Source organism: Castanea sativa, chromosome 10, assembly GCF_040712315.1.
Source record: "Castanea sativa cultivar Marrone di Chiusa Pesio chromosome 10, ASM4071231v1".
Classification (NCBI taxonomy): domain Eukaryota; kingdom Viridiplantae; phylum Streptophyta; class Magnoliopsida; order Fagales; family Fagaceae; genus Castanea; species Castanea sativa.
In genome coordinates this window covers 3,889,441-3,905,864 of record NC_134022.1, presented here as the reverse complement: position 1 = coordinate 3,905,864, position 16,424 = coordinate 3,889,441, and the positions used below count along the sequence as shown (strand labels likewise).

General features: G+C 35.8%; 1 protein-coding gene and 1 pseudogene across 1 annotated transcript; both read right to left on the bottom strand.

Annotated features, from left to right (window-relative positions):
- Nucleotides 1-1,503: 1,503 nt before the first annotated feature.
- On the bottom strand, nucleotides 1,504-5,794 carry LOC142612886 (uncharacterized). The gene has a single exon (XM_075785062.1). It carries the CDS (start codon nucleotides 5,567-5,569, stop codon nucleotides 1,739-1,741), a length of 3,831 nt encoding a protein of 1,276 aa, XP_075641177.1. The 5' UTR covers nucleotides 5,570-5,794; the 3' UTR covers nucleotides 1,504-1,738.
- A 4,551-nt stretch (nucleotides 5,795-10,345) lies between these two features.
- Nucleotides 10,346-11,619, bottom strand: LOC142613541 (uncharacterized; annotated as a pseudogene).
- Between the last annotated feature and the right edge of the window lie 4,805 nt (nucleotides 11,620-16,424).

Here is a 16,424-nt window from a genome sequence, read left to right as displayed (position 1 = left end):
TAGAAAAATACCAAAGACTTTCTTATAGAAATCAGGTCCTCATCTTTATAAATGTTCGTGGGGATGCAACAAGATTCACCATTGAATAAACCACAAACAATGCACCACTGATCATTTGATTATTGATGCTAATGTGACGGATTTTTGGCATGTGATCTAACTTCAAAGAAAATAAAAGAATATAAAATTGCATTAGACAAGCTCCAACTTTTAGAGAAAACTTACTTCAAGCATCTAACCTTAATAGAAAATCTGGATTCACATCAACAACACCACCAAAGATTATTGACAAACGCAAGAAACCGAAAGATTCAAACAGTTGTCTTTTTCACATTTATCAACAACAAGCATGGTCTGCGAAATCATGGGGCCAAATAGACAAGTTATGCTCTTACAAAGATCTCATTCAGGCCAAAGCTTTAAATGCAAAATTTTCTTTTCTCCCTTCTAGACCCCCTTCCTATAGAGCACCACACAGCTAAAACGATACAGTGATGCACCATAAATGGCACCGCCGTTTACCCATCCACAAGAAGCAACAGCATAAGCTAATAGAGAAATGCCAGGCAAACAATCATCCTAATAAACACCTTACAGGCAATCCTTCAAAACGTCAATCATATGGACTAAGCTTTATCAATTTGAACTTTCCATTAACAATTTTACACAAATTCAAGCAGCGACATCAAATTCATGAAATTACTAATTACAATATGTGCTACTACTCAATTACAATATGCTTGGACTCAGTTTGGTAAAAAAAAACTATAGATTCAAGAATCTTGGCAGTTCGATCAGGACAAAGAAAGGAATTTCATTCTTTATGATAGTAGGACGTAATATACTTTAGCCAAATAAACTCCAGTTGTGCATGAATCACTTCTAAAATTAGTTATCCTATGAGAGAGAGTAACAATGACACATAAATATAAGAGTAAACAGTATACAAATGATGAAAGCAATTAAAGCATAACTTGTTATAGCAGAATTTTTTATTTTTTATTTTAAAGAGCTATAACAGAAACAATGTAAACCTGGCTAACTTTTCTTCCCTTTCTGATATACAATTTCAAGCTTCAGACCATGTTAACCACATGGAATCCTAGTCCAATATCCACAAATATGCACTGTGTATCCAGCCTGTAAAAATGCAGAGAGCCCCGAATAGATTTCTAGAAAAGAAACAAGAACCAAAAGGATATATTTGAAACAAAAAGAACTAGAAACTGCATTTACAATCCAATGCTAACTCCCAATTTATTAATCCAACTCTTACTGAAACAGAAACCTTAACCCTAACTCCCAAATGATTAATCTCTCAGTCTCTCTCTCAGCCCTTAACTTTACAAGGTCTTTCTCTAAATTCAATGAGGTTGCAGATTGTTGATACTAGATTCTAATACCACAAACACACACACAAAAACAAACACCACCACCACCACCACCACCACAGAAAGGAAATCTAAGAGTGAGTATAGAAAAACATACTTCAAACACAAGAAGTAACATGAGAAGTATGAGAATCAATAACAATTAGTTGGAATACTCCTACATACATAACAGATTATTTAAGAAGCAAACAAGGTGGAAGTACCCACAGAGACATAATAGAGAGTCAATATAGTTTAATTAACATACTGATTTAAAGAAATTACATTAGCCAGGAGAAGTAAATTGCCTATCATGAGAACATCAGTCCCCATGTGATCTGCTCTCTAAGGTACAATGAAGCTGCACTTTAGACAAACATCATTAACTCAGGCCTACTGTATACGTTGTTCTGCTCGTCCTCCAGTGTAGGATAAGCCGCCACAAGCGCATCTTGTGCTCCAATATACAGTGAGTTATAAATCTTCCAGTAGACCTCCCTAACCTTACGGGCAGGATGGAATAGCCCTTGAAGGCAGTAGTTTAGAACAATAGCAGCACCCAAGGCCACCCTCATTCCTTCAATGGCCTCCATGACAGCATTTATCACATGAGGGGAAGTCTCGAATATGTTTGGCCACACGTAGTTCAGCAAGTGGACTAAAGCATCCTCACAACCCAAACCAGCAACCCCCAAAGCCATGTGCTTGACAGCAGAAGCTGCAGTCTGCCTGTGAACCAAATCCCTATCCATGAGGGCATCTTCAAGTAATGGGGTCACAGCATAGATGTAGTCTTTTCCCATTTCACCAATGTACTCAAACAGAAAAGAGAGGGATTTCAAGACACCATTCTGCACATTAAGCTCTGGCACACGATACTCATTCATCAAGGCTGGCAGCACCGTAAAGGGAGAGCAGGTTTCTGCAACTATGGCAATTGCCACAGTTGTGCATACACGGTTCTGCCGCTCTTGCACCTTGAGATTATTCAACAGGGTAGCCAGGACATCTTGTGGTCCAATGGCTTTGGCAATGTATCCAAAGGTGTTCACCGTGGCTCGCCGAATACCCTTCTTGTGGGCTTTAAGCATCTCAAGAAGCTCAAAGCAAATCCTCATCCACTCCCTTGCCGGAACAAACTCAGCACCGCGGTCAGCAATTCGCCCAACAAGGTCAATGCAGTTCTCCTGGACTTTCTCATGCCTATTCTTCAAAATTGGTGTCAATCTAGGAAGCAAATCCTTTATAGGAGGAGTCATCTTTGTCATACCGATAACATTGACAATTGCTTTCAGAGCTCCCAGAATCGATCCCAGAACTTCAGGATATTCTTCTCCCAGATACTCATACAAGACAACACCAAGATGACCCATCAATTGTTCCTCTTGGCACTGCTTCATGACAACAGCAATCCTTGAAATGAGATCAGCTGCTTGCTGTCTCACCTTTGCACTCTTGTTATTCAACCGCCATTTAATGGTACCACAAATCTGGGGTAGGTAAGGCTTCACTCTCTGCCCAAGTGCATTCACAACTGCACCAAACCCATTAAGCATCACATTGGCATCATCACTGGTCTGCTCTTGGAAGGCGTAAAGGATTCCATCAATAAGAAGCTCCTCTAACCGAGCATCAATATCAGATGCACCCAAGTTTGTAACCACTTTTTCTATGGTTTCCATAACCATTCGTCTGTAAGGCTCACTCTCATCTTTAAGATCCTCAACAATTCTCCCTACTATATCGGCAACACCAGTTTTATTTGCTATCTCCACCGTTGTGTCCACAAGTTGCCTATAGTTTCTCCTATCCAAAGCCATCCTCCTGACCCAGAAATTCCTAAAGAATTCAGGAAGTATATCACTGCGAATGTAATCAGCCTCCACACCCTCTGTACTCACACACTGCTTCACCACCTTCAGAACAATCTTCTTCATTTCTTCATCCGGTGACTGGAACTCACGAATCAGAATGACCATCACCTCCTTAGTATAGTAACTCGCATACAGAGCATCCATAAGCGGAATAATAAAACCAATTGCCTTCAAGAATGCAGCCAACACTTTCCCACGGTGAGACCTGATCCCCTTCCACAAAGGCTTCAGCACCGAGTCAAAGCTCTCAATACCATATGGGGCAGCAGCCTCAGCAAGAGCAGCCAAAGACAACGCAGTGATTGTCCTCACCTTCTGATTCTCATCAAGCAAACCATGCTCAATGATTTCCACGAGGGACCTCAGATGAGGAAGCACAGCACAACCAATCAAAATGGCAATCTGCTGAACAATCTTAATCCCAGTGTGCCTAGCTTGCCACGATTTCTTACTTTGACAGACAGCCTTCAAGAAGGGCAAGAGAGCAGGAATCCCAAGAGCAGAAGCAACCACACTGAAAGCTCTTGCAGTGGTGTTCCTAACATATTCATCAATATTATCAATATCCGGGCGCATAGCAGCAATCATAGTAGCCAAACCAGCAGCTTTACTAAGATTAGAAATAATCTCTCTACCCTCAACACGCGCATAATAATCCTCATCAATTAACAAAGGCTCAATCACAACAAGAATCTTATGAACATAAGGTCGTACCAATTCATCAAGTTTGTAAAGCACTCTGTCAATAACCTTCACCAAAAGATGCCTCTCCTGGTCCTCCAAAGTTGGCTGCATAAGCAATGGCAGAATCCGGTTAAACAACGGGCCAGCCCCAAACTCTCTTGCCTTATCTGTAAGCTGCCTCAAAGCCGTTTTTCTCTGCGGTGGTGTCCCATTCTTAACCTTAAGCAGAAGCTTCATAATCTTCCTCTCTTTCAGCTCATCAGAAGTCATTTTCTCTTCCTCCTCCTCATTCAACAATGCCCCAAAGTACTGGTAATCCTCAGGCTTCATGAATGGCAACCCACCAGGTGCTTCCTTCGGCACATCAAACTGCTGCCCACGATTCTCCTCCGGAATGGCATACAGAGGAGTCCCCATCGGTGTTGGGGTAGCAAGCAGCTTCCTCGCCGGAGTCCTAATTGGCACATAGGATGCCGGTGGGTCCAAAATCTTATACCCTTCTTGCGGAAACATTGCATCCAACTCCTCATCTGTCAATGGCCTATTCCTATCCTCAATATCCTTCTCCCACCTCAACAAATTATACTGCTCCGGCGTGATTGCTCCCCGCAAATTAATTGCCCCAGGAGTCGGGGTTGCAAGATCAAGCCCACCAACGGGAGTAACACCGGGCGTAACTGCAGCCGGCGTAGCCCCAGCCATTGGGGTTGCACTCCCCATAGTAGCCGGCGTTTCATCCCACCTCGACCTCTGCTTTTTTGGCGTCGGCGTGGCGAGACCCGCTAGCTTTGGCGTGGCATCCCAAGTCATACCTGCCGGTGTTGCCCCCGGGGTAACGCCGCCTGCAGCCGGCGTTGCATCCGAATCCACCACTCTCCCCGGTGTCGGAGTCTCGTCCCACCTATTCCTCCTCCCCACGGAAGCAGACGGCGTCGCATCCCCTAATCTCCCAGGAGTCGGCGTCGCATCCCACCGGCCAGGAGTGGTATCCGGCAAGTCCCAATCCGACGTAGACGAAGTTTTAGCCTTCTTCGCAGCAGCGGCACCGGCACCGCCATCGTCCTGCGATTGGTCCCACCGGTTCCTTCTCTTGGGCGCCGCCGCCGCGGAAGAATCCGCCGGCAGCGGCTTATCGGAGGCGGCTTCGTCTTCCTCTTGCTGCTTCTTCTTCTTAGCAATGAGCTTCAAAGTCTCCTCCTTCTCTCTCTTCAACGCCTCCTCCCTCATGACATCGGCGTAGGTCCTAACCGAAGGGTCCGGAGTCTTCTCGCCGGCGGCGAAAGCGTCGTGTCTCTCCGGCGAGATGACGCGATTCAACCTCCGCTTCCGGTAATCGTCCTCGCGATCGATGATTCGCTGCGGCTTCTTGAACCCCGAAACGTCGTCGTTCTCGTCGGAACCCCTGGGCATCTCTTTGAGGAGGGATTTGGGAGCGGTGTAGGAGGCCAATTTGCGAGCGACCTCGTTGTCCATGAGGGAATCGAGGTTGTCCTCGTCCTCGTTGACGGGGATGGAGGTGACGTAAGCGTCGCGGTCGTTTCCGCCGTAGAGATCGGTGTCGAAGGTGAGGGAAGTCATGGAGGCTAATTGCTGCTCCATTTTCCTCCGCTCCTCCTGAGTCTTGGCGATCTCTGGGTCCATTGCTTTGGACAGAGATGAGAAAGCTAGGGCTAAAGGAGAGAATGAATGAAGAAAATTTTAGGGTTTTAGAGAGACTGATGAGGATATTGTGTGTGTATTTGTTTGGGATTTCGAATTGGGGTTTTGGATTTGGAAGAAGAAGAAACCGTACGTAACCCTAGGTCGGTCTAAACTCTAGAGAAGAGAGAGACTAGAGATTTGAACCAAAAACCAAGGCAGTGTGGTGAAAGTGAATATGATATTATTTCCATATTTTTAGCAAATAAAAATCGTGTGTGTGTTTTTTTTTTTTGAAATAAAATCATGAGTGTGTTTCTACTTTCTTTCTCAAGAAGATAAATCAATCAATTTTTTCTATTAAAATATTATATATATATATATATATATAATAAAAGATAAATCAATTTTGATGTATAATACATAGCAAAACGGGCCAAAATTCGCTAACCTGACTCGAATTTTCCTATTTTGACTTAATCCTAACCTATTCGATTTAGCTCGGTTTGAACTTGATTTTTTGGTGAATAAAATATGAGCCAACTTGCGGCCTGCCTGTGTTTTGCAAGCCAACTTGACCCAACTTGTGGCCTGCCTATTTTTTAACTTTTTTTTTTATCTAAAAAATATTTAAAACTACATGGCAAGGGCTCCTAGGTGCATAACATAAAAGGCACAATTAACTTGTATGCTGTGCCCACTATTTATTAAAAAAATAAAGAGTTAAACGAAAGCCAAAAAAAAATAAAAGGGAAAGCTAAAGCCCAAAGCATTCACTATCCAGTCTCTGCACAAATTACGCTACTAAGTAAGCAGCACTAACCACTAACTATTAAGCTTTACTTTTAGTTGTAACATTCATTAACTAAGACTATTAACTATTAAGTAACTAAGTTCTACTTCAAAGACTACAAAAAGTTGTGCACTAAAAATTAGTTATATGGATTTGAAGGTATTTTAATTTATTAATAGAGTTATAGAAATTATACATTTTTAACTCTTTATTCATAAGTTTTGATTTGCTTTCATTATACACTTAAATAATATTAAAATAATTATATTGTAAATGAAGATACTAATGAAATTGGCCAACTTGAGCTATAATTGATATAATTCTTGAAGGGGATAAAAAATAGAAGATGGATATTCTCATAAAACTTGAAGGGACGCGACTATGACGGTTAACTTTTGCTGAGTATCCGTCATGTATGAATTAATTGTAGATTCCAGGTGGCATGTCATTTGATATGTTTCAGATGAACCTTTGCTTTATCCCCACGCAAACGTGCACGCTTGGACTTCTTGCGACACACGTTTGAGAAGACTCCTATATGGAAAAGAACTTGAGAAGGAAGTTGTATCCTAAAAGAAAGGTAATTTCACCCAATATAAATACCCCAGAAACCCTAGATATGAAGGTACGCATAATATTCTTTACTCGAGCACTCTGGGGTTAAAGACACAAGATTCTAACTTGACTTTCGGAGGGTTTTTGGCCGGCACCACACCGGTGCTCTCTTTAGGTACTTTATCTTCTTTTTGCAGGTGTAGCTTTAGGCGGAGGGGTGCTTGCAACTCACTGGTGATATTTTCGGTATCATCAATTCTTATAAAATATTTACTTGTTATTTTTTACGTAAATTGTTATATTTATTTTTTAAGCTTTTTTTATTTACTTTATCTTTCTATATAATATCACTTTATGATTATTTTAAATGCAACATGAATTTGTACACTTAAGAAGGCTCATAACGTGACATGGTTCATAACATTTAGTTTTGTATATATATATTGGATCTTTTATGGGAATGATATCATTAGTGAATTTTGGATTTGAAGTATGTAAATAATTTTAGTCTTGCTCAAAAGTCAAAACTATCTGAATTGCAAGGATATGGAAATCTTTATATTTTTTGGTTTGTTTATTTTTTCCCCTTTACATGTATAATAGTAAATTAGTAACAAATAGTCTAATTATTGATTTGATTCATTCTCTCTAAAAAAATTGGCATTTATATATATATATATATATATATATATATATATATATATATATATATATATTTTTTTTTTTTTTTTTTTTTAATGTGAAAACTATGGGCCAACCCGACCCTACCCATTTTCAACCCGTTTAAAATGGCCCGTTCTGGACCTCAACCCGAATGAACCGACACAAATCCAACCGTTTGCCATGTCATGTATATGTCTTTTATAGGAATGTACACACATATTAAAATCACTTGTGACTTTTTTTTTAGGAAATATTTTTAGGAAAAAACTTTTTTTATGGAAATTCTGTCTAAGGACACCATTAACAGTACCCATAATTAAATTCAATTTAATCAAACAAATTATTTTTTTCTAACTAAATGATGAACATGAATGCTATTGAAATTTAGAGATTTCTTTTGAAAAAGGTTTAAATTTTAATTTCTTAATTTCATGTGAGCTCACAGTTTTATTGTTTTTGAAACTTAATTTTAGGTTATGGATATCTCATTTTATTCTTTTACTTTAATTAGTATTATGATCGTGAATGGTTTATTCAAAAATCATATATAGCTTCTTTTTTTTGAGAAACAAACACACACACATAAGAGAGAGGGAAATAGATTCTATATAAATTACATTAGGCTTAAGTCTTATTAATTGATGTAAGTTCAAATGTAATAATGTGTTAAGTCATGCTCACAAATATTTTCTCTCTCTCACATGGAAATGTAGGGTCCTCCTCAGAGGAGGGATACATGCATTGGAAGCATAGTATACCTCATTCTCAATTCGCAAATATGAACATTTGTAGTGCTGAATCTACTACTAACGTTGAGTAAATTAAGATATAATTCTTATAAAATATTTACTTATTATTTTTTACGTAAATTGTTATATTTGTTTTTTAAGTTTTTTTTATTTACTTTATCTTTCTATATAATCTAAATTTATTATTAATTTAAATGCAACATGAATTTGTACATTTAAGAAGGCTCATAACTTGACACGGTCCATGACATTTAGTTTTGAATATATATATATATATATTGGATCTTTTATGGGAATGATATCATTAGTGAACTTTGAATTTGAAGGATGTAAATAATTTTAGTCTTGCTCAAAAGTCAAAACTATCTGAATTGCAAGGATATGTAAATTTTTATATTTTTTTGTTTGTTTATTTTTTCCCCTTTACATGTATAATAGTAAATTAGTAACAAATAGTCTAATTATTGATTTGATTCATTCTCTCTAAAAAATTGGCATTTATATTTTTTTTTAATGTGAAAAATATGGGCCAACCCGACCCTTCCCATTTTCAACCCGTTTAAAATAGCCCGTTTTGGACCTCAACCCAAATGAACCGACACAAATCCAACCGTTTGCCATGTCATGTATATGTCTTTTATAGGAATGTACACACATATTAAAATCACTTGTGACTTTTTTTTTAGGATATATTTTTAGGAAAAACTTTTTTATTTATGGAAATTTTGTCTAAGGACACCATTAACAGTACCCATAATTAAATTCAATTTAATCAAACAAATTTTTTTTTTTCTAACTAAATGATGAACATGAATGCTATTGAAATTTAGAGATTTCTTTTGAAAAAAAGTTTAAATTTTAATTTCTAAATTTCATGTGAGCTCATAGTTTTATTGTTTTTGAAACTTAATTTTAGGTTATGGATATCTCATTTTATTCTTTTACTTTAATTAGTATTATGATCCTGAACGGTTTATTCAAAAATCATATATAGCTTCTTTTTTTTGAGAAACAAACACACACACACACACACACACACACACATAAGAGAGAGGGAAATCGATTCTATATAAATTAAATTAGGCTTAAGTCTTATTAATTGATGTAAGTTCAAATGTAATAATGTGTTAAGTCATGCTCACAAATATTTTCTCTCTCTTACATGGAAATGTAGGGTCCTCCTCAGATGAGGGATACATGCACTGGAAGCATGGTATACCTCATTCTCAAATTGGCATTGAAAATTATTTAAAATGTACATTGTGATAAACTTATGTGTGAGATAGTAGACTAATTTAAGAATGTTGTGAAATTTATTTGCCACTAACTTTATTGAATTATGTGTTATTTAAAAAATTTGTGAGTATAAGACTTGATTTAAATATATAATTTTTTAAATATATATTTATAGATTGGTATATATAATATTATATTATATATGTATAAGAATATATTTATTTATATAGATTTAATATTACATTTTATAAATAAGTTACCTCCCACAATGGTATCTAAGTGATGGGCTCCTTAGAGCATCTTCAGCAGATTTTTCAAATTTTTGTACTGTTTGGAGAATGAACAATGACTTTTACCTTTTAACTACTCACTTTTTCAAATATACTTTCCAACAGATTCTCTATCTCATTTAAATATTATTTCTTCATTCATTCTTTATTCTTTCTTTAATCTTTCTTTATTCATTCCCAACAACTATATTTCAAATTCCTAACATCTATATTTTTAAATTTCCCAACGGTAACATTTTCAAAATTTTCAACAATTATATTTTTTCAATACCCTTTTTTTAAAGGGTCATTTTTTCAAATAATAATATTTCTCAATAGTCATATTTTTCAAAAAGACTTGATAAATTTCAAGATTAACATAGATTTGATAAATTTCAAATTACATCGAATTTCACCTATACAAGACTAACATAAATGAAGAGAAATTTCAAATTACAATAAAGACTAAAGACATAAAAATTAATGCGAGCATAAAACTTAAAATTAGATGATCCTACAACTCGCTATATTGTTGCCACAAGTGCTCAACGAGATCCAATTGGAGTTTACAATGAGTTTCTCTATTTCTATTTTTTTCATGGGCTGCAATGAACGCTGTAAATTGACTAAATTCTTCTGTAGGCTCGTAGGACACTGTTGCAGGGATGCTTTCAGACACTTGTTCATAATCAAGGTCTTCTGCTCCAATGGTATCACGTTCATCTTCAATTATCATGTTATGCAATATTATGCATGCCTTCATAATGTAATCAAGAGCCTCTGTTCTCCAAAGACGTGCAGGCCCACAAACAATTGCAAATCGTGCTTGAAGCACTTTAAATGCACACTTTACATCCTTCCTTGTTGACTCTTGAGTTGTAGCAAAAAGACTATTCTTTCTACCTTGTGGAGATGGGATTGTCTTCACAAAAGTGGACCATGAAGGATATATACCATTAGCAAGATAGTATCCCATTATATAATCATGACCATTGATTGAGTAATTCACCGAAGGTGCACAGCCTTGAGCGAGCTTGGTAAATATAAAAGAATGGTCTAGCACGTTGATGTCATCATGAGACCTAGGTAACCCAAAAAATGCATGTCATATCCAAAGATCATATGATGCTACTACTTCCAAAATAATTATTGGCTCATGACTATGACTAGTATACTGACCTTTCCACCCCGATGGGCAATTCTTCCATTTCCAGTGCATGCAGTCAATGCTCCCTAGCATCCCTGGAAATCCACGACTTTCACCAACTCTTAGCAACCTAGCAATGTCACTGCTATTTGGTGACCTCAAGTACTCTGTAGATAAATATTGACTATGGCTTCAACAAATTTTTTTAGACTCTCTATTGCAGTGCTTTCTCCAATTCTCACATATTCATTTGTAAAATCCGCCACTACTCCATACGCAAGCATCCTTAGTGCGGCAGTCATCTTCTGAAGGGAAGACAAACCAAGCACTTCGACAACATTTCTTTCTTGAACAAAATATTCATATTTCTCTTCTAGATTAGATTTAATACGTTAAAAAAGGGAACGACTTATTCGAAACCTCCTTCGAAATACGTTAAGAGGATATACTGGTGATTCTGCAAAATAGTCTTGAAAAAGTATTTGGTGGCCTTGCCCATGATCACGTTGGATGAACCTACGGCCTAGAACAGAACCACGATGTGATGTTGACGCCCTCTCTCTTTCTAATCGTTCTTCTTCCAATGCAAGAAGCGCAATTATCTCAAAATCATCATCAAAATCCGAGTCATTTAGAAGCATATTACGTGCATAATTTGTATTACGACCCGTGGAACAAATATCCCAAGTTGCTGCTACAAAAAAAAAACACACACACACAATTATTGCAGCATGTGTGAACAATTCACATATTGATACTGTAAGAAACCCCTCAGACATATTTCACAACCTGAAAAAATTAAAACAAACGCACTCAGACAGATTTCACACCCTGTAGAAACCCCTCAAGCAGATCATATATTGAGCTCAAAAAGGCATAACACATGTAGAAACCAATAGTAAATTAGGTCCTGGTATCACTTATCTATTGGCTCAAGTACTTAATGGTTAAGCTTTCTCTAATTGAAACTTTGGACCATTATTTCCTTAAAGTTTATTCCCTACTGTTAGTGTCTTGTAAATTCTTTATTACCTTATTTTTTTGGTGCAATGCAATTATCCTTCCTCTATAAAGTCAGTGTCCCTCTTATAGGTACAGGAAAAAAATATATTAAGCTTATCTAAGACCCAACATAAAGGAGCATCTCTTTTTCATACTTGTGGTACTTGGATACAAAAATAATTCTAACACAAACATCTTCACATGGAAAATATCTTTGTATAATTGTATGAACAATTTGTAAAAGAAAAATAAAAAAGTTGTGGTGATTTAAATAACTAAAAAGAAATTGCCTATGGCAGGGTAGGCAAAGTGTAAGGACATGGTTTCAGGACATGTTAGTCTCACCAGTTCATAGTTTATTGGCATCAAACTCCCAGTTCTATCATAGTTTCAAGCAATTAACAATAATTTATCTCAATTACACAAAAACCATAAGGAACAAAACTACAATGATCGCCACATTCTAAAAAACTCAACCTCATAGCTGTCCATAAATTTTTCATTCTCAGCCCAAAATATTAACAGCAGAAGAGATCTTACAATTAAGATTGTGCATTCAGAAACAATTTTCACAAAATCTCATGGAACCAAGCAACATAAATTACCACATTCTAGAACTACACAACTCAATGCAACATGAACTCTTAGATTAGTCACTAACATTTTCATTCATAGAATTTTTTACACTCACATAGCTACACAAGTCAATTGCAACAAGAACTCTAAGATTTTCACTACTTTTGAATTCATGGCCCACACAATTCAATGCAATAGGAACTCATACATTTGTCAATAAATTTTTTAATTTTTAGCTACAGAAACACACATATTCACTCATTATCAATGAAAATCACATTCAGAAACAAAAATTCACAGAATCATATGGAAATTATGACAATACTCTCTAAAAAGAACAAAAATAAGAATTCTCAGAAAACATTTTCCAAAAACCATTCCAACCACACAGATATCAAAAACCCTCCAAGCAAAAATGACAAACATGCAAAACCCAATATGAATTCAGTGATCAAACATCATTGCCATTACCAAGAATTCTTTAAAGTCAACGTAGTAGAGAACACAGCCACAATCAGCAGGGTTGACCCCAACTCAGAAAAAAAAAAAAAAAATCACTGGATCAAAAAATTTTGATTAGAGCTTGAAACCCATCACAATTTCAACTACAAAAAAAAAAAACCCAAAATTCAGATTCTCAATATTTCCACACCCAAAAAAAAAAAAATAGAGACATAATAAATTGGGTATTGAATTACTGACCTGATTATTGAAGAGGCAAAGGAAAGCAATGTATAAAGGCATGAAATTTGGGTTGGTGGGAATCAAACGAGGAAAACGATTCTATTTTCTTTTTTTTGTTGTTTTGTTTGTTTGGGTTTTATTTGTTTTTCTTGGTTTGGGTGTGTAAAAGGGAATCAGATTAGATAATTGACTCTAATAAGATTAATTAAATAGAGAAAAGATCAAGAACAGAGTGAAAGACAGATAAAGAGAAAAGAACCAAAAACCAAAAACCTAAACCCAGACAGTGGTGAAGAACAATAGAAATCATTCAAAACCACCAAATCATCAACTCGTACGATAAACTAATAAATTCAAACATGACAAAAACCCTATTAAATCGAAATTTTGGATACCGATATTCAAGGTTGAGCCAATGTTTTCAGAACTCCCTTCTTCGTCACAGGTGGTTGAGCGAACTTTGATTGAAAGACACGCTGCGAGTTCTTTTGTGAAAGACATGGTGCGAGTTTTTTATGAGAGAGAGCAGCGGCGAGGGTTGATCTTGTGAGAGAGGAGTTCTTGAAGAGAGAGAGCTTTCTGAAGAGAAACCAAGAGCACAATAGAGAAGAAGGAAAAATGTTTGGATGAGAGAGAAAGAATAGTAAATTAATACCACTGTTCAATTTTTAAAGATAAAATAAGGGAGTAGAGTTGCTACAGTGTTCTCTAAATTAAGAGTAGTACTATAGCAACTTCAAAAAAAAAAAAAAAGGTTTTGTTGATAGAGAACCGGTTGGAGCATGAACAATAGCATTTTTTGGAGAAAAAATAGAGATACTGCATTTGCTGGAGATACTCTTAATTTAGACAATGACATTCAATCTAGCATTTTATATTTTTATCGGTCAATAGGATTTATGGGGTGTTTCATTGGTTATAATATATAAAAAAAATTATAATAAATCCATAAATTACAAATCACTGATAATATATGTCTAAAAAAAATCATTTTCATAATAAATCAGACATTTGGGCTCCAAAAGTCTCTTGGGCTCATTGAAACTTATAAAAAAAAAAAAACATTTTTTTTTTATACAAGATATAATTTATACTCTAGCCTAATCTAAGTATATATGTGTGTGAAACTCCCTCCTAGAGACTTGAACCCCGGCCCTTGCCCCCCACACCCTACGAGCATTTATATTTGTGGAGTGACTGCTGCACCAAGAGTGCGCTGTGGTAATAATAAAACATTTAATTGAAGAGTTTGATTTTTTGGGTTTAGACTAATCTTTTTTTCTTGTTAGCAGGCAAATGAAGTTGTGAAGGCAAATGGTTTAGCTGGCATAATTAGGAGGGTGCATGGAGTGAGTTGGGTAGGTGGAGGGCAATATATTTAATCAATCTACCGCCAACCAACTAATCTATAAATCCAGTTAGAACTACCTTATTTAGAAATTTAAGAAACTAAATTAATTATACAAAAAAAGAAAAGAAATTAATAGTATTAATAATTGAGGGCTAAATTAAACATTAAGTTATAATTGAAAGACTTATTAGAGTTTGTTTGGCATCAACTTTAGCTTTTATGTACAGTTTTTTAAAACCTCATTTTTTTTCTCGAATTTTCTTACTTTTTCAAATTTTGTCAAGGCCAGTAGAATTAGCATCATTGGGCTTGGTCCGAGGAGTATGAAAGCCCAACTATAAACTTATTTGACCCAAGCAAAATGAGAGAGGAGTCTTTAAACCGAAGAGTCACTTAAGCCAAGGAAGACACTTGGACGAGGACCGCGTAAAGAAAGCAAGATGAAGACTACTTAGGGCTAGAGCATATGATTCGAAGAAGACAATAGTGACTAGCTTGGATACGGATGAAAGGAAACTTCCCAAAAAAGCTCCTATCACCTCCGCATTGAATGCATTGCACTAACCATGCTAGCTGCATTAATGACTGAATAACGCTTGAACAGTGCTAACACAACTTGTAATCTACTCAACATGACCTCAAAATGAAGGATGAGACAAGTATCCTAGAGGAAGATCAACAAACCCTCATGTGGAGGGCTAGAATCAAAACAGAAACACTATTAAGGAGAAGAGATCTCCAATGAACAATGATCGAGTTCAAAACATTAGGCAAAAAACTACTTATTTTTGTAATTCATCAAGTGCAAAGGTTCCTCAGCTATTTTGAGGAAGATATATTTAACTTTTTATTCCAAATCAACCTGTTTAAACCCAATCCTTTTGTCTTTACTTTCTTTTTTTAACATAATCTATCATTTAGAGTCCAAGTGTTGGTCCTTGAGCTCATATCTACAAATTAATTGTAATGAGCTTTAATCCAAACCCAATCATCCTTTGGGCCTTGGATTTCTACACCCATACAAGTGATATAAATAGTACACATGATATTATTAAGCGAGAGTATAAACATTGAAAACATGATATGAGCCAAAAAAATTATTCAGTGCCTCAATGCAGTGTAACTATTTTAAGACTCAAAATTGAACCAATATACTTTGTTACTCGTCAGTCGTCAATCGAACCCTTTATAAAATCCCTAAAAAAGAATTTTTAGAAAATTTAGTTAACATGCTATTATAACAACATTTATAGAGAATAGATTTTTGTTTGGGTGTGTATTTTTTTTATAAAAAATTTATATACCATTATTTTTTTTAATACAAATACCGTGATGTTTGAGTTGTAGGATATATGACATATGCTGATATGTTTAAGAAGTGTTTGTATAGTTTTAAAAAATGCTAATTTTTTTTTTCTAAAATTTATCCAGGTTCAAATTTTGTCCTTGAAATTTAAATATATTTGTAGTTTCATCCATAAAATAGGGGACAATTACATAAAAGTACCCAAATTTTATATATTATTTTAGATTGGAGTTCAAAATTTTAATTTTGGCCATTAGATACCCAAACTTATGAAGTAATTGTTTCAATTTGAAACCCCAATCCATCCCTGTCATTAAATATTGTTATTTAATGTAGTAACTAGATAGTAAAAAATGGAAGATTGTTCATAAAACTTTGTGTTTCACTTGGGTAATCAACTTCAATTTTTCCTAAAAAAAATAATAAAAAACTTCAATTTTTGGGAATCACATTCTCACTTTATGCCAAACATTTTCTCTCTAAATGAAGCTCTCTCTCTTTACCCAATAGTTATTAAAACTTATTTA

Excerpts from the sequence above, each read along its gene's own strand:
- LOC142612886 (XM_075785062.1), bottom strand. The coding sequence starts at position 5,569 with ATGGACCCAGAGATCGCCAAGACTCAGGAGGAGCGGAGGAAAATGGAG.